Genomic DNA, 18,393 nt, shown 5'->3' with positions numbered 1-18,393 from the left:
TATCTTAACGGCACATAGAAGTTCGGGCTGGCAGGTCTCAGCCGAAAGCGAACAGGTTTCGCCAGGGTTGGTTTTCGCCTTCAAGCTGAATAAGCATTAAGGGTGGGGTTTCCACCGACACTAGGAATGTACCGCGAATGCGTTCGCTGAAGAAGGGTTGAATATAGCCGACTTTTTAGGGACAAAAAAGCTTATTCACTGGCGACTGCAAACTTGTTTTCACATTTAAGGTAAGAACGAGCCTTTAAGGGTCTCAACTCCATACACAGACAAGTTACAAAGTATGAAAGAGTCCATGACGGTTGACAGTTCATAAAGCTGGCGCCAACAACAGTAGTCTGCTGGTTATAGTTGATGACCGAAGGGGCCGTTCACACCGAACGTATTTCTGCTTTGACCGCTTTGCCGCGTCTCGCCGTGTTATTTAGTTAAAAACAGCGTCTCGAGACATCAGCATTTTGCTCTGTTGCGCTGGGTCTATTTATTTATTTTTTTTAGGTCTGAACTGCCCCTTAAACGCCATTATCATTGTTAAACGTTGTTTGCGCTTTAATATAATACACAATTGAGCTCGTATACTGACCAGCACCTATTTAAGAGTACATTTGACTAACATCAACAATTGGGTAACACTTTACAGTAAGGCTCCGTTTGTTAACATTAGTTAATGCATTAGGTATCATGAACTAACAATGAACAATACATTTTCACAGCATTTGTTCATATTTGTTAATGCTAGTTAATACAAATACAATTGTTCATTGTTAGTTCATGCATTAACTAATGTTTACACATAATGCTTTTAATTTTAAAGTGAAATTAAAATTAACCAAGTTTAATAAATGCTGTAAAAGTTTTTTTTCATTGTTACATCATGTTAACTAATGTTGTTAACTAATGCTAACAATGGAACCTTATTGTAGTGTTACCAACAATTGAATAGTATACAACCTGTCATTTTGGAAAGCTTTGTGGCGAGACTGGAGAAATGAAGACATTGTGTAAACTAAACAGGGTGGTCAGGTCATGGTTTTCAATGGACTTATGAAAAGTTATAAAAACATAGTATATTTTATCAAAAGACTTAAGTTTTAGACTGCTATTGATCTTTGAAGCGTGAGTGATTGTTGGTGAACATAATTCTGTTCATTTGTTATCGGGTAGGACTTTGGTTAGGGATTGGTTTGGGATGTCCACTCCTTATAGTACCACCAGACTTAATTGGATGAATAGTCAGTTGGTCTTAAAGCGTTGCATAACTCCAAATATAAAATTATCAATCAGTGTAAATCTTTTCTGTACTCAAACTGATTCTTGATGGGTGAGGCCCAGGTAAACACACAATGAACTGACAAACTAAATCTTATTGCTAAAGAATCATCCAAAATAATTGTATCTGTTCTCTGAGCTATTTTAAAGTTATATTCAGAGATTACTGTAAAGATGATAAAGGATTCTTAGAGTTTGCATTAATGCATTATTTCAGATAAAGCATATAACAACGTTATAGTCGACTTAAAGTAATTCTTGTACATGTTTAGGGAAGAAGTAGTTTGGGAAAGATGTCTAAAATTATTTCCATGTTTGTATGAGATTAAAATCTCTGAAACCGTATATGATCTTTACATCCAACAAATTGAACACAGGTATTATTTGTAACATATAAAAATGACAACACTGGGAAACATTACAGAAACATTACAGAAACATTCAAGTAAGATTCTACACGGTGTTTATTATCAAGGAAATCGTTTGAATGGCGGCCTAACACTTTACAATAAGTTTGTACTCATTAGCATTAATTGACAACATTAGTTAACATGAACTTACTGTGAACAAATCATTCACAGTACTTATTTATCTTGGTTAAAGTTAATTTCAACACATGCTAATGTATTTTTACAATGAAAACTTGTATATGTTAATATTAGTTAATGCATTATTAACTAACATGAACTAACAATTGTATATTCAGAAATTAACATATTCCAAGATTAATAAATGCAGTAAAAAATAAAAAAAAAGTTCTTTGTTAGTTCATAATCCGTAATGCATTTACTAATGTTGACAAATACTAACAGTAATGTCATATTATAAAAAAAATAATTTACTCAATTTAATCTTTTAGATTTATATATATATATATATATATATATATATATATATATATATATTTTTTTTTTTTTTTTTTAATTTTCTCCCCTTTTTTCCCCAACTTGGAATGCCCAGTTCCATCTACTTAGTAAGTCCTCGTGGTGGCGCGGTTACTCACTCAATCCGGGTGGCGGAGGACAAGTCTCAGTTGCCTCCGCTTCTGAGACTGTCAATCCGCGCATCTTATCACGTAGCTCATTGTGCATGACACCGCAGAGACTCCCAGCATGTGGAGGCTCATGCTACTCTCCGCGATCCACGTACAACTTACTACGCGCCCCGTTGAGAGCAAGAACCACTAATCGTGACCACGAGGAGTTTACCCCATGTGACTCTACCCTCCCTAGCAACTTGGCCAATTTGGTTGCTAAGGAAACCTGGCTGGAGTCACTCAGCACACCCTGGATTTGAACTCACGACTCCAGGGGTGGTAGTCAGCATCAATACTCGCTGAGCTACTCAGGCCCCACTCAATTTAATCTTAGGTTTTTAACTATTCTTACTAGTTTTAATTAAGTTACTGTTACTCTCTAAATCCTAAAGTAGTCATTAATAAAAACATTTAAGTGGTCCTAATTAAACTACTTAAAATGTCACATTTTGGAATCATAACTCAAATACACAAGTTCTTTAAACTTTGGCTTCGAGTACTGCTAACTCAGAATTACCAAGTACAAAATTGTGGCTATGTGGAATACCCATAAACCCTTGCGATTGAATAAATTATGTTTGTTTGGTCAAAACAAGGGAACTTATGCAGTAAAATAATATTTTTGTATTTAAAAATGTACTTTGTTTTAATTCTTATGACTATTGTTGTTGTTTTGTTGTAGCTGGTTGATAATTGAGATTTTTGTGAAGTCACCATGAGGGTGATTAGTGTTACCTCTGTTAAGATTAAGCCATTCTTCTTTACTCAATTATACTTTACCAATTACCCCCCAATAATAAAAACAAGCAACTACAACCCCCACCCCCACGGTAATGGGTAATGCTTCATGCTGCAGCCCACCCAATGTTCAAACCGAATCTACCCCCTTGGCTAAACTAAACCATTAAAAAATACCTGTTATGTATCAGTTTTTGTGCCTATCGTTAATGATATCCCAGGAATTTGAAGCATCTTTAGCCTAGGTAATTCCCAGTTCTGTTTTGAGTGCAAAAATGTCATGCATGAGTGAGTGTCTGTGCAGAATGTGTATGAACACATAACTTCTCAGAAAGTAAAACTGAATCATATCTAATGATTGGTATTGTATTGGCAGTGCAGAGTCAAATCCTCACGTTCCAACACTGGATCAATAGAATCGATCATTAATTACAAAATATCTATGATTAATTACCATGTGTTTTTTTTTTTTTGTTGTTTTTTTTTTGTTAACCAGCTGTGAAACAAATTCAGCATGGCTAGATGTCAATTGTTATAACATTTTCACAACCCCAAAGATTTTAATAAACAAGTTCAGTCTTAATAAACAGAGACATTTAAATTGAAGCAATGCAATGTCTGGTGAACTTGGTTGAATCTGCTCCAACATGATTTACTGGTCTGGGTGTCACCCTTATAAGGAAATATGCTGACTGCATTGGCTTCAGATTAGTTAGCAAAATTGAATTTTGATAGTACTTAAGACTATACATAGGCAGAGCATATAAATGTCATGTAGACATTCGTTAAGAGCATTTTTTGTCTTTTGATAGATGCAATCAGATAAAATTCTACTTGCCACTTTTTTTCCTCAAGTTTTGAAAATCTTAAAATAGTCTACTGAACTTTCTTTTGAACAGATGGTGAGTTTACAATAACAATATTATCAATATGCAATGAATCAGCCACAACATGCCTTTTTGTAAATTTATGACCTGCTCAATGTCTAATTCCAACTTGCAGAGTTTGAGCTCATGGAGTTTCTTTCACAAGAACATCAGCATAACACTCCCTTCTTTGATTCAGTCACATTTCAATTTTCTCTTTTCTGTTGGTGTCTCTTCTCTTCCCCTCTTGCCCGCAATGAGTCATCCACCAATTGGCTGCCACTGTTTCTATGGTGATGTCTAAAATACAAACAAATGTACTTAAAAGTGTTCACAAGTTTTGTATGTCATACTGGATTCATGGATCCTAACCTTGCTGAGGGGTCATTGTCTGGGAGATCACAGAATGGATAGGAATTCTATATGTACACAATGAGTCAAACAGTTCCTAGAGTTTTGCAGCAAGTGAATCAAAACCATGCCAAGATGCAACACTACAGTAGAGGTTAAGCAACTGAATTTGGATGGTATAAAATGCTGAAGAATTTGCTGTTGATCAAGAAACATTAATTTTTTACATCAACATTTTGGGATAAACTTGGAGTCATTTGTCTGATTCCTGATTTTACTTATTTGTTTGTGGAACATCTCATATGCAAATGTCAGACAGATTTTGCCTTAGCATGCATATTTTGTTTTCCTTCCTGATTGCTTCAGTAACATAGTACATATGGTACACAATTTTAACATGGGTCCAAACAGCGTTATTTTTATTTTTGTTAAAATCAGAAGTTAATCATTTATGTATTTCAGTCCCTGCCCCTATAACATACTGTAGCTACACTACAAACCTGTTTGTACTAAAAATATTAAACTTTTTTTTCAGTGAAAATATAGCACAACAGTCTGGTCCTGGAATACCATTTATTTTTCCATAGGTGAATTGATTATTAATGATAACTTATAAACTTTTAAAGACAGACCTACCATGAGCACCGAGGTTGTTAATTGATGGTATATGCTTCTGCTGAAGCCACCAGTCCACCTTATTTCAACTTTTATTTATATTTTAAAAATCACATTTAATTGCGGAATGCCTTGTGAAGAACTTCAATACCCATGATCCAGAGGGGAAAAGTCCCCAATCAGAGAAATGCAGCAAACAAATAATTTCCTAATGGTGTGAGAACAAGGCAAATAATATAAGATATACTCTGTAAAAAAAGTCATAATATAGCCTATAATTATGATTCTCAGGTAAATTAATCTTGTTTAAAGGATATTTCCATATTTTGATACTAAAACAAGAATTGATTTTTTTTTTTTTTCCAGCACCATCTATTCACATGCAACATGTTGGCTTCAGTGTGTATTTTCTTCTATAGTTTCTTGTACCGTTAAATGCGGTAGTATCACATGTCTGGATGGCAATATATATATGGTAATAATATGCAGGTGAGGTTATTATAGTAAAAACAGGCATTGTAAGCTCCATATATGGTTATTTCGGAAAGGAGTCGGTGTGGGGAATGAAGCTTTTGCATGTATGCACAATCTTCAGCTAACTGGGATTTATAAAGAGAACTTTGTGCAGGTTCTGGCATACGTACAGTTTTATAAATCTGAAAACTTTTGTGTGTATGCAAAATCCGACTTTTCTGTGTACGCACACTTTTAGGATAAAATCTATGCCAGGTTTTATACATGAGGCCCCTGGTTGATTTGGTTCATTGCTTAGAACTAGAGATCGACCGATATTGTTTTTTTTTTTTTTTAAACTGATATTATCATCACATACATGATCATTTGTATGTTTACATATCCGATAACTGATATGCAGAACCAATATTTTAATAAATGTAATGATTTTTTGATGATCTTTATTTTACAGAGAAAATATGAAAAAAATGAGAAAATGTTTTATATTACAATAATAATGACATACACTTTATGGCCAAAAGTTTGTGGAAACCATATGTGCTTGATGAACATTTGATTTCAAAACCTTAGGCATCAATTTCCCCCTTTGCTGTAATAACAGCTTCCACTCTTTTGGGAAGGCTTTCCACTATACTGTATGTAGTATCATGGCTGCACAATTCAGACACAATGCTATCAGTGAGGTCAGGGACTGATGTTGGTCGATGGGGCCTGACTTACAGTTGCTGTTCCATTTCATCGCAAAAGTGATCAGTGGGGTTCAGGTCTGGGCTTTGTGCAGGCCAGTCAATTTCTTCCACGCCAGACACAGTAAACCATTTCTTTATGGACCTCACTTTGTTCACAGGGGCATTGTCATGCTGGAACAGAAAAGTGCTATCCCCAAACAGTTGCCACAAATTTGGAAGCACACAAAGCCCAAGCCATTACATAAAGAAACATTAAGATTTTTCTTTACTGGATTTAATGGAGTAACCAAATTCATGAAGCAGAAGAGGGTGTCCACAAACTTTTGGCCATATAGTGTACCATGTTTTTTATATAACTACTACTACAACAACAACAATAATAGGCAAAATAATTTGAAAACATTTGATTTCAAACGGAGAACATAAACAACAAGGGAGTCTACCAACATTGCATGAATGTAATCTTCGATTTTAAACTGCAGTTGTAAAAGGTTTAGGTGTTGTTTAATAGGCTAAAGGCAAATAGTTTGCTGGAATAAGTAAACATTCTCAGGAAAGTGAAAAAACAATAAATAAATTGCTGCAATTACAGAGAGGTGATTGTAAATGAGATGGCTGGTGGAGTTCATGACACACACTTGTCTTGTGTGGGTGCCTCGTGCCGCAATCCCTGTGGAAAGATTGACTGGGAAAAATATTTCGTGAACGAGACAGCTAAAAAAGGGGGCAGACACTGTTGCACTCAATTACAATGAATAAAACAATATTTCTAGATGCTCTGTTAGATTTACATTTATTGAAAATGTTTGTTTATTAGGTTGTTTTCCCTGCTCCATAATGGCCCATCGGTCCCAGAGTTCTTCAGTGGGAGACAACCCTCTGGATCCCAATTACTTGCGCCCCCATTACCGGGAAGAGTATCGCATGGCTATTGATGCCCTGGTGGAGGAAGACCTTGAGGGCTATTACAGTTTCTTACAAAATGCTAATGTAGTTGACTTCTTGTCAAGGCCAGAGATTGAGCATATTAAATGCACAGTACGGTCACCTCAGAGTGCTGGAAATGTACCAGAACTGCCCTATCATGAAATAGATCAGGATGGGTCTTCTGACACCTACTGGCCACTGCACTCTGATTTGGATGCACCAGGACTAGACCTTGGCTGGCCTCTACAGCAGCACTGTTTTGTAGGGCCAACAGAAGTCACAATGTTGGTAAACCCCTCTGACCCTGAAATGCCCAGCATTAAGGAACAGGCCCGGAGACTCATCAAAAATGCTAATCAGGTTAGTACTCATCTGAAATTTATATGTAAGGTTGGAATTAAGAAAATAATGTAAAATGTTCACGCAGTGAAAAAAAACATGGATTATTCATATGTTGTGTTGAATCATTAGACAAGTTTGGCTGGTTTGTAATGGAAAGGCTATGACTTGTAATTTGGTTAGTTTTAATTGGCTACTCTCCAAATAACCTGATGCACAGCCTGAAGTGTTTCCTTAGTGCTATTTTACATTTTTATTTCCTTTTTCGAACAGGTCATTGCAGTGGTGATGGATATTTTCACAGATGTTGATATATTTTCTGATCTTTTGGATGCTGCAGCACGTCATGTGCCTGTCTATATTCTGCTAGATGAACACAATGCCCATCATTTTGTTTCCATGGTGACATGCTGCAAAGTGAACCTGGATATGATCCATGTAAGATTAACTCATCAAATTGTTTTTTAAACCTCTACAGTAAACAGCTCCCTGGAGTTAAGTGCCATGCACAATAGAACAATGACGTACCCTTGGGTTGTAGATTTAAATAATTGATGAATATTTAGAAACCACAGGCTCATTATACTTATGGTGACTTCAATGATTACAGATGATGCGGGTACGGACAGTGGCGGGCGTTACCTATTTCTGCCGCACAGGGAAGTCATTTAAAGGTCAAGTGATGGACCGTTTTCTTCTGACAGACTGCAGAGCAGTGCTCAGTGGAAACTATAGGTGAGCTCAGTGATATTTGAATGCAGATAAGAACTAAACTCAGTCAAACCCAAGAGAATGTATTGTAAATGCATGCCCACTTTGAAGTGACAGTGATGACATTGTAAACTTTTATTTCCCTCTTTCTTCAGCTTTATGTGGTCTTTTGAGAAGATCCACCGCTGCATTGCCCACTTGTTCCTTGGAGAACTAGTTGCCACTTTTGACGAGGAGTTTCGTATTTTGTTTGCTCAGTCTCAGCCGCTTATTGTTGAAAATGCCCTTGTGCCCATGCCACATGATAAAACAAGTAGTTACCTTGGCAACCAGTTTGGCTTAAAAAGGACTCAGTCACTGAGGAATCCCAGAGGATTTCTTCGCCAGCCAGAACTTACTGCTTACCCATTTGGGGATCGTGTTGAATCTATACTGCCTTTTCGGAGGGATGACCCATTTCGCCATACTCTTGAGCCAGGTGCTATGCAGGTCACAAAATATGCATCACAGCAGTTCAGAATGCAACAGTCATTCTTGGATCAAGGCCGCTCAATGTTAGCTTCCAGGCAGATGGAAATGAATGCATATAAGAGGCATAGTTATGCTGAGGGCACACATGAGACCTACGCGTCCTCTCGGCAGTATATGAAGCATCGTGTAATGAACAATTTGGAGGAGATGGAATCACAATACCAGAGAGAACAACATTACTATCAAAGTGAAGGTATTGGACCTGATCCAGAGCATGGACGATATGATCGCCTAAACTATGGATTGAACCAGACAGATCAGTACTCTGATTCTGCATATGCAACTGAACTCGAAGCACCAGGAAACCTTAATGTTTTATCGTCTGATGACCTCAGACACGGTTCAGAAAAACAATATCATTCTGGAGGGGGCCGCTATGGCCTGCAAAGCCACAAGAGGCCTTCTGTGGGCCACGCATATGCCTGTCAGAGTTCGCCAACACAGCCGCATCCTCCAGATCACAAGCAGTTATTCCCTACTGGAGAGCAGACAAGGCAATCCCAGGACCCCAGTGCGAAGCAGGGATTACGGAGCTGGAGAATCAACTCTTACCTCAGCACCTATGAAGATGTAGGGGAGGAGGGCCTGCATCAGCCCATGGGTCCAGATGCCTTTGATGAGCCACAGCAACAACCTGACCGCAGACCTTATTACCCAGAGGGACCAGGCTCTCATTTCAACACAAGAGAACCTCCAAATATCCCAACTAAGTCAAACTTTGACTTGTGGCCACGCTTCAGTAAACCCATCTTACAAGAGAGGAATCAAGTAAAGGATATTAGCTCTGATCTGGGGCCCACAGGTACTGACACTCTGAAGCCAGCAATTTCAAGTTCATCACTAGCATCATCAACAGATAATGAAAAAGAGGTGGAGTTCAAAGAACCAAAGGAGATAAGCATTACCAAACACGAGTCTTTCCGAACTCGAATTAATCCAATGCTGCAAAGGAGCTCAAGACTACGCTCTTCATTAATCTTCAGCTCCTCTAAGCTGGAGCAACACAGCTCCTCACAGGCTAAGTCTGGTGGGGAGTTGCAAGAGGAGAAAGAGGAGACAGAGCCTATTCGTTACTCATCCATTGTGGCAGAGATTCTGGAGAAGAGGAGATCATTGTCAAGAGAGCCATTTGACTGGAGTAAGCATAAAAAAGCAGACGAAAAAGATGGCATTAACTCTTCAACAGTAGATCTGACAACAATCCAAGACACCACAAACAATAAAGAGGAGCATGTAAAAGAAAAAGAGAAACCTGAAGGTCCTGTACCTGTGGACCAAACCAAAGTTACACAGCCAACAGAGCATGACTTGAATGATCCAGCAAGCCGACTTGAGTACTTCAAAGAACTAGCAGCAAAGAGAAAGTCAAATTTACAATTAAATGTAGTTCCTAAAAGTCAACAACCATCCATGGTGAAGACAGACCTCTCTAATACACAACTAAGTGCAACAGCAACCCAAGTTCAATATGTGTCAATTATTTCAGAGGAGTCCACTGCCAAGATACAAGACCCATCCACTGCACAAACAGATCCCTCTGCAACGCACCCATTGATCCCAGCAAAACCAAAACCTTTTGAGGTCTGTGTTGACAGGCCATGCACAAACAGCAAAACTCTAACTGAGAATACAGCTAATGCAGCAAAAAAAGAGCCAGCTAAGGAACTAATTGTCACTAAGTCTCATAAGCCTTTCTCCTCAGCAAATTTCTTCAAAAAAGACATATTAAGACCTTCCAAGGGCTCTCAAACTCGACGGATCTCATGCGGTGAGGAGATTCACACAGATGCAACAGATGCTGAAAAAAGTGAGCTTAAGAAGTCGCGCAGCCTCAGCTCATCAGGCATATCACGCACAGAGTCCAAAGAAAGTCTGAGCCTCACCCGGCAGGGCTCCAATGCATCCATAAACCTTGTGGGCTCTGAAGGCAAAGATACAAAAGCCCTTGACTTTCTCAAGAAACAAACACAGAGATTGAAGGGTTTCCTTGGGCCAAAGGGAGAAAAAAAGAATTCAGGAGTGTCAGGCTCACCAGAGGACAAGTCGATGAAAACCGTCACTGAGGTACAAGAGGAGCCCTCAGACAAAGGGACACATTCAGAATCCATATCATCTTCAACAACAGTAGAGAACAAAAAACCCAATAGTAAATCAACCCAATCACGCTATCAGTCCTCTACCTCAAATGTGCTGTTCAGCAGCAACCTCAGGGACGATACCAAAGTGATCCTTGAGCAAATCTCTGCAAATAGCCAGAAGAATAGACAGGAACTGGTAAAGCAGTCTGAAGAGTCTGGGAAAGGTGAAGAGGACAAGGAAGATACCCTCCGGTATCAAAGCCATAACCGGTTCAGTCGATCTCCAGTCAACCCACAGGAGAGGGACAATCTGCTGAAGAGAATAGAGAGCATGCGCAAGGAGAAGAAAGTATACAGTCGCTTCGAGGTACTCTTTCATAGCCAAGAAGTGTGTTGCTTGGAACAGGGAAGTGTAGAGAATGCAGAGCAAAGTCCTATTAGATCAATCACATAATTTTCAGTGAACTTTTAGTATTGGACTTGTGAAATATACCAATTTTAGGCAAAGTAGATGATATAGATGATGATGTTTAATTGTACTTATTGTAATACAATTTCCCTTTATTTGTTTATTTATTATTTCACTTAACTTTATTATGTGGTTTGATGCACAAACTATATCTAGAATTTACAAATCCCATTTCATTTAAATTTCAAGCATATTCTGTGCCATTTAATTATCACTTTGTTTGCCACTGACTCCCCACCTAACAGGGAATGTTCAAACAACTTTGGCTAACATTATTTAAAGGTTTGGAACAAATGTTGTACATAAAACGTTACTGGAACATCCTTATAATATTAATAACCCTAAATAACTGGGCATTTTCATGTTCCTACAATCACAATGTAACGTTTGGACATAAATTTACTATCTGGGTCTCCAGTCAAATTCAATGAATTTCATGTTGTTTTAATTCAATTAATATACAGTAGAAATAAACAAAACAATTTTTGGGGATGGAGTGGGTAAAAGTTTGGGAGATTGGTAAGATCATGTTTCACTCATATATCTGTCATCTACCTCTCAACAGATGGGGAATAACCTGGGATAAAAAACATGGAGGAAGGGGCCAGTGTTCCTCACAAAGAACTTTAAAGAACCTGAAAATGTCCTAAAAAATTTCCCCAGTACCGAACATGGCCGATACTGCTCAAAAGACACAGAGAAGCAATTATGTCCCTTCAGATAAAAGCGTCTGCTAAATGACTAGTAACCTAAATAGTTCATGGATCTCATAAAACCAGACCACGAAAATAGCACAACCTCAAATATGAGGAGTCTTGCTGCAGCAAGAGGAATAATTCTCACTCTGTGCCAATCTGAGCCCACAGTGGATTCACTCTGCCCTTATAAGGCATCAGGGCATACCTCATAATAATAATCGGACACCATCCCTGCAGAATAGAAAAACAGAAATGGGGCCAAAGGAGGCTTTGAACTTTGAGAAGCTTTTCACAACTTTTCCTTCTTTTTTACTGGGCCTTTTCTTTCTTTATGATGCATATGTACATGTGAACTGTTGTTTGGCACCATTTCCAACTCTGGTAAAGGAAAGTAACATGTCTGGACAGAAGCTTAGATAAGCCATGCTGAAGGCCCTAAAACACACCCACATTAACATGCACCCCCCCACCCCCCAAGGACACGTCATGCTGAAATTATGCTTTGACATGACTCTTGTGCCAATGGATCACAAACATAAAGGAAACAAGACATAGCTGGAAGACTGGAAGGTAAAGAACACAGAAAATCTGCAACCTGAAACTGTCAGAAATCAATAGCAGGAAAGTATGCAAGGAATATATGGAAAATGTCTTTTACTTTAACAGTATGCTGTCAAGGATGTGGATTGATACCAGGTAATTTTTCTTGTTTTAATTCAACAAGAAATTACAGTATAATGCTTTCTAGACATGCTAGACGTTTCTGCATTAGCAACTTTATGTTGGCAGGAGAAACTGTTAAATCTGGGTTTGATAAAGATGTTCTCAGGACTGGGCTTTGCCCTGTATTTTGTCAATGCAAAATGTAATTAACAGATAGAATGGTATTACTGAACACCAAAGAATTCCCAGAGTGCCATACTGGATGTGTCATAGGACTGATTTAAGCAAACTGGAAGCTGATCAAATGCTGTATATCTGATCGAAGAGAGTGATGAAATTTGACTTTGGTAGTCTTTCTAGTCACTTGTTAAGAAATTAAATGTGTCATCACTACAGTTTATAAATACAAATTTTGGAGGATCTAGACATGTTTACACATTTTTATTGTGTCATAAATTCTGAATAAATGGTCTAGAACTTTTATATTCCATGTATGGGTATGATTTGATTGTAATTTATAACAATATTCATTCATTTTTATATTGGCAACATCAAAACAGTGCAGTTGGTAAAAGTTAAACAAGAAACAACAGGAGAGAAAAGAATATTTGAGGTGCTCTTCTAATTAACTTCTGTAAAGCTGCATAAAATTGGTATTTGTTGAAAGAGGTAAGAACTGATCATCACACAATTCAGGTATGCAAAACGTGTTTGAGATATTCATGATGCTTTATCACTGGTATCCATTTGCATCTCTCCAGTTTGGGTGTGGCTTAACCTGCCCAGCAGCTTGGTCAACTGCTCCAGCTTCTGTTGCTCTGTATGGTTATACACACAAACAGAAAAATATATGATTACTTAGAGTTACTTGTTTGACTGTCAGTTCAAATGTTAAGATGTTCAGTCTCAAGTCTAGGGAGAATTGGGTACCAGGTTATGTCCCTCTACAATCCCACTGTTGAAAGTCATCAAGCCCTACAATGCTGAAGATCTGAATAACTGAACAAATTCGTTTTTGGGAAAATTACAAATGTGACCTGAATGTCTGAATAAAGCAATGAGGTATGGAAAATGTCACACTAAACATGCATTCACACACTTGTCATATTGGATAGGGTCATGAAATTTAAGAGATGAAACAAAATTAACACACCAGCTTTTAGCAACTGCTCAGTGGTATACACTGCAGACTCTATCTCTGCTGGTAGTCTCTGTGGAGTCTGAAAAAATTAAGAGTCAAAGGAGAGAAAGAAACTATTCTCAAATGCTACTCTAGAAAGTGATGAAGACACGGCTGATCTATAATGAAGTAAGCTGTTTACTTTTAACATCCATCCCCTTCATTTGAAGGTCACTTACAAAGACAGTGGACAGGCTTTTGTGCTGCTCCATCAACTGCAGAAGCTGATTCTGAAATTTCATCCTGAAAAGAGTTGTCTGGATTTATAATTGACCTCATGATATGAAACTTTTCAAATATCAAATAAAATACACTCATGTTCATACACATTCTTTTGTTCTAATGATACCTGTGCATGCTGAGGTATTAATAAAAAAAATAAATAAAAAAAAACATCTATTTCTGATATCAGAAAAGAAAATAATAACAAGATGCTAGGGGTTTCCTAGTTTTGTTCTGTGTTAAAATAATGAGTCATACCGAATCTTTCTGTGTTTTAGTTTGGTTTCTTCGATCTGACAGCAGTACTGATTCATCAGTTCCTCTTTCTGATGGTTCTGCTCAAGCTGCCTACAGTACATTGTTACAAGTTAGACTTTGAATCAAATACTATTATGACACCCAGAATGTGACATTTAATTGATGCTTCCACATGTCTCTTTCAGTAGGATATCTCTATTGTTAAATGTACTCACAAACAATCACACATTGCTGTGTTAACAGTACTAAGTAGTAAAATGACACAACAAAATGCTGCTTTTTCAACTAAATTCTATTCTAACATGCCTTGTGTAAGTTATCGAGAGACAGAATACACACCCTGTATATCTGACTTGAGAACAAAGCTCAGTCATGTATAGGTGACACATGTTCTGATTCTCATTCGAGCAACATTCACAAGACATGCAGAGATTCAGAGCAAACCTAAATAAACACAATAGCCAACGTGTCTGATTTGATATCTACAAATATACTAAGGGATGGGCATAATTGAGCAATTTTGTAGTTGAGTACGCAAACCTATTAAGAACGAGTAATCGATTAATTGTAAATTAAAATGTAATTTAAAAATATCACACAGCCTATGATATATGTATATAATATATTTACAAATGTTACCAAGAGCAGTTTCAAAATAAGAAAACTTCAACAAATTTAGTGTTTCTTCTGGAAATTTTTTATAAACAATAAGCATTTTATTGATTATTTCATTTCATTACAATTTTCAATGCAATGACTCAATTGTAATTGCAAGATTTGTTGAGAGATATAGAGAGATGGTACAGTGTAAGTCAGCGTTGCTGGCAGGCCAATGTGCAAAGGAAAATCTATTTGCAAAATTCAAGTAGTATTTTTAACCAGGGAATAAAAACTGTTCAAGGAACGTTAACGAACTAAATTTTTCGCAAATCGTAACCGAAAATGTGGAGGGCCACAGGGTGGCTCAGTGGTTAGCAGTCGCCTCACAGCAAGAAGTTCCTGGGTTCGAGTCCTGGCTCAGCTGGGCCTTTCTGTGTGGAGTTTGCATGTTCTCCCCACGTTGGTTTCCTCCAGGTGCTCCAGTTTCTCCCACAAGTCCAAAAACTTGCAGGTTAATTAAACTGGAGACTCTAAATTGCCCCGTAGGTGTGAGTGAGAGTCCCCCAGCCACTGGGGGTTGTGTCAGGAAGGGCATCTGGTGTAAAACCTGTGCCAAGTCAAATATGCAGATCACAGATGGTCCACTGTGGCAACCCCTAACAGGAGCAGCCAAAAGAAGAAGAACCAAAACCGGGAACAAAATCCCTTTCAAGTGTTCCGAAGTTAAATTTTTTTTTTTTTTTAAATGTTGGCAACCGGTCAATAATTTTTTTCATGAAACCAAAGGGTTTTTGGTTTTCCAGACCAGGTTGCTTGTTTCTCTTCAGAGATCTGGCAACACTGCAACTGGTATATGACCCATCCTTAGCACAGAGTACTGTCATTTTAAAAACAATGTTATTAACTGCTCTTTTATTTCATTCTAACTGTTTACCAATTGGAAAGGAAGTGGCAAATAAATAAATAAATAAATAAACAACAACAAGGTTTTTGCTCAGAACTAACCTAAATGAAAAACATTTCATTTTTAGTCCCTGTTTTTAACAGTTTTAATTATTTGGTGCTGAACAGGTACTAAATTAGTTGATTACTTGTTCACATCCCTAATGCTTACCTTTGTGCCTTTTGCTTAAAGTCCTCGCATGTGAGCTGCAGAGATCTATTTATCTCTATATAACAAGAGTAAATGTGTTAACACTATACATCTGAATAAAAATATCTAGCCTTTTATTTTCACCTAAATAAATGCAATTTATGGGTGATTTCATACATTGTAATGAGCAGTCTTTTAGTATGTTAACAAGTTAGATTATTGTACATTGTTATTTGAATGCAAATGTCAAGTGTATGATTGTCAGATTTTGGTTTTGGAATTGTGCACCTTCCTTTTCATTCAGTAGTCCTTCCAAATGTAAGGCTTCAGCATTTACTGTAACAACAAGAGTACCCTGGTCTTTACAGTCTTAATCTCACGTATAAACTCAAAAATGGTAGTGCATGATGACACAATTCATACTCATTCAGTATTTCAGGGTAATGTCAGTATACATACAGGCATCCTCCTCCTCCATCCTGGTACTTCGGAGGAGCATGGTTTCCATCAGCTCATCTTCAAGGTCTTTCTTGGCTGTAATCAATATATGGGTGTTAATTTCAGATTTTGTAAAAGTACTGATTTACAATTTATAAAGAATCAGCACATAGGCTAAGCCATTTAGGTGGAGCAATCTGGAAAGGACAAATTCACCTTGTTGCAACTTCCTGAGTTCGATGAACAGCTCGTCTGGTTTTGGTTCTGTTCGCCTAACTATAAAAGAGACAAAATGTGAATTAAGAAAGGATGTAGCTTGACTGGGCAGAGATTAAAGATATGGTTTTATATTTGGGTCACTTAATGTATTGGAATATAATGAAAGTTATGAGAACGTACTGAAGTAATTAAAGGGATATTTCACACAAAAATGAATATCCCAGACCATCAAAGTTCTGGCCACCATTCACTTGCATTGTATGGACCTACAGAGCTGAAATATTCTTCTAAAAATCTTCTTTGTGTTCAGCACAAGAAAGAAAGTCATACACATCTGGGATGGCATGAGGGTGAGTAAATGTTTAAAGAATTTTCTTTTTTGGGTGAAATATCCCTTTAATATCGTCTGTTTACTCTACAGTCAATAGCACAGGCCTGTGTTATTTTCATTCAAGTCAATTAACCCGATTCCTGAGATGTAATAAAAATAAATAAAATAACTTGTCAATGAATCATTAGTCATACCTTGACTTTTAGGTATCTTTAAAATGTCCTCCATGTTAAAAGATGACTCTATAAAAAAATAAAAAAATAAAATATTTAACTAGCTGCAGTATTCGAAAATCACCTTGCTTGCTTAGTCAACAACTTTACAAACACACACACACACACACACACAATGAATAAACAAAACAACAACCTACCATGTATCATACTCATTGCGACGTCAGTACTGTATTAAATAAATATATCGTTAAAATATTGCCGTTTTTTTGCGGCAAACTGAGAAGTCGGTTGGAAAAATCTTCCTCGCGCAGTTTTAAACCGTCGTTCACGCGCAGATGTTTCTTTTGTATTCTCTTCGTAAAACTCCATAGCAACGACTATCCCTCAGAAAATAACATCTGATTAATTGTATCTTGAAACATTTCAAAATATATAAACTGCTGAACACGTGAACTAGACGTCACTTGAGAGTAAAAATGATCAGGGAGAACCGTCACTCAAAAAAAAAACAAAAAAAACAAACAAAAAAAAAACACTGGCGCCATCATCTGGCTAAAACGAGAAGCAAATCTGTATAATCATGAAATAAATAACGGGATTAATAAGTGAGGCTTTCTTGAATAGCCTACTTTTGATACGCCTATTTACCTGTGGCTGTGATTGACATGTTTTTAAATTCAAAGCTACTGTTCACCTAAACTAAAGTTTTGGATCAGACTTCTAATGGGTTCGTGTACACAAAGTTGTACAAAACTCTCATTAACGTGTGAATAGCCTTAATGGAATATTTCAGGTTCAATACAAGTTTAGCTCAATCGACAGCATTTGTTGCATAAAGCTGATTACCACAAAAAAATACTTCTGTATTGCCACTCCTTTTCTTTAAAAAAAGCCAAAATCTGGGTTACAGTGAGACACTTTCAATGGTAGTGAATGGGGGCCAATCTGTAACATTAAAATACTCACTGTTTCAAAATTATAGACAAAAGACATAATCAATATGTGTGTTAACGTGATTTTAGTGTTATAAAAACGCTTACTAACCTTTTCTGTGTTATAGACAATTTTACAACTTCGTTGCCATGATGATGTAATGTCACCAAACCCTAAAATGACTGAAAATGACAATTTAAACAACTTTACAGCTCAATTAATACACGCGTTTTAACATAAGAATTAATGTAAGTGCTTTTATAAAATTATAAGCTTCACATTTCTGCCCTTAAACCCTCCAAAAATTGGCCCCATTCACTTCCATTGTAAGTGCCTCACTGTCACTTTATTTTTAAATAAAAGGGACGAGACGAAATTTTTTTTTGTGGTAATTAACATTTTTCCACAAATGCTGTCGATTGAGCTTAACTTGTTTTGAACCTGGAGTATTCCTTTAAGACGTGTCTGTACCCGCGCAGCCTTTTAAAG

At 37.2% G+C, this 18,393-nt stretch overlaps 2 protein-coding genes across 5 annotated transcripts; one reads left to right on the top strand and one right to left on the bottom strand.

Annotated features, from left to right (window-relative positions):
• fam83hb (family with sequence similarity 83 member Hb) lies at positions 1-13,544 on the top strand. 2 transcript variants are annotated; one of them, XM_051671383.1, is made up of 6 exons: positions 1-230; positions 6,856-7,325; positions 7,578-7,742; positions 7,915-8,039; positions 8,171-10,991; positions 11,659-13,544. In XM_051671383.1, exons 2-6 carry the CDS (start codon positions 6,876-6,878, stop codon positions 11,677-11,679), a joined length of 3,582 nt encoding a protein of 1,193 aa, XP_051527343.1. In that variant the 5' UTR covers positions 1-230; positions 6,856-6,875; the 3' UTR covers positions 11,680-13,544. The 2 variants fall into 2 exon arrangements, with proteins under 2 accessions (XP_051527343.1, XP_051527344.1); XM_051671384.1 differs by lacking the exon at positions 1-230 and having other exon boundaries at positions 5,741-7,325.
• si:ch211-199g17.9 (uncharacterized protein LOC108180085 homolog) lies at positions 13,124-17,451 on the bottom strand. 3 transcript variants are annotated; one of them, XM_051671472.1, is made up of 10 exons: positions 17,169-17,451; positions 16,990-17,037; positions 16,462-16,521; positions 16,267-16,341; positions 16,096-16,143; positions 15,829-15,883; positions 14,115-14,204; positions 13,814-13,877; positions 13,608-13,674; positions 13,124-13,272 (listed from the first exon to the last, which is right to left on the bottom strand). In XM_051671472.1, the coding sequence occupies exons 1-10, from the start codon at positions 17,182-17,184 to the stop codon at positions 13,175-13,177; spliced, it is 621 nt and encodes a 206-aa protein (XP_051527432.1). In that variant the 5' UTR covers positions 17,185-17,451; the 3' UTR covers positions 13,124-13,174. The 3 variants fall into 3 exon arrangements, with proteins under 3 accessions (XP_051527432.1, XP_051527434.1, XP_051527433.1); XM_051671474.1 differs by lacking the exon at positions 14,115-14,204; XM_051671473.1 differs by lacking the exon at positions 16,990-17,037.
• Between the last annotated feature and the right edge of the window lie 942 nt (positions 17,452-18,393).

This window comes from Myxocyprinus asiaticus, chromosome 34, assembly GCF_019703515.2.
Source record: "Myxocyprinus asiaticus isolate MX2 ecotype Aquarium Trade chromosome 34, UBuf_Myxa_2, whole genome shotgun sequence".
NCBI classification, from domain to species: Eukaryota; Metazoa; Chordata; class Actinopteri; order Cypriniformes; family Catostomidae; genus Myxocyprinus; species Myxocyprinus asiaticus.
This window is presented reverse-complemented; position numbering and strand designations above follow the sequence as displayed.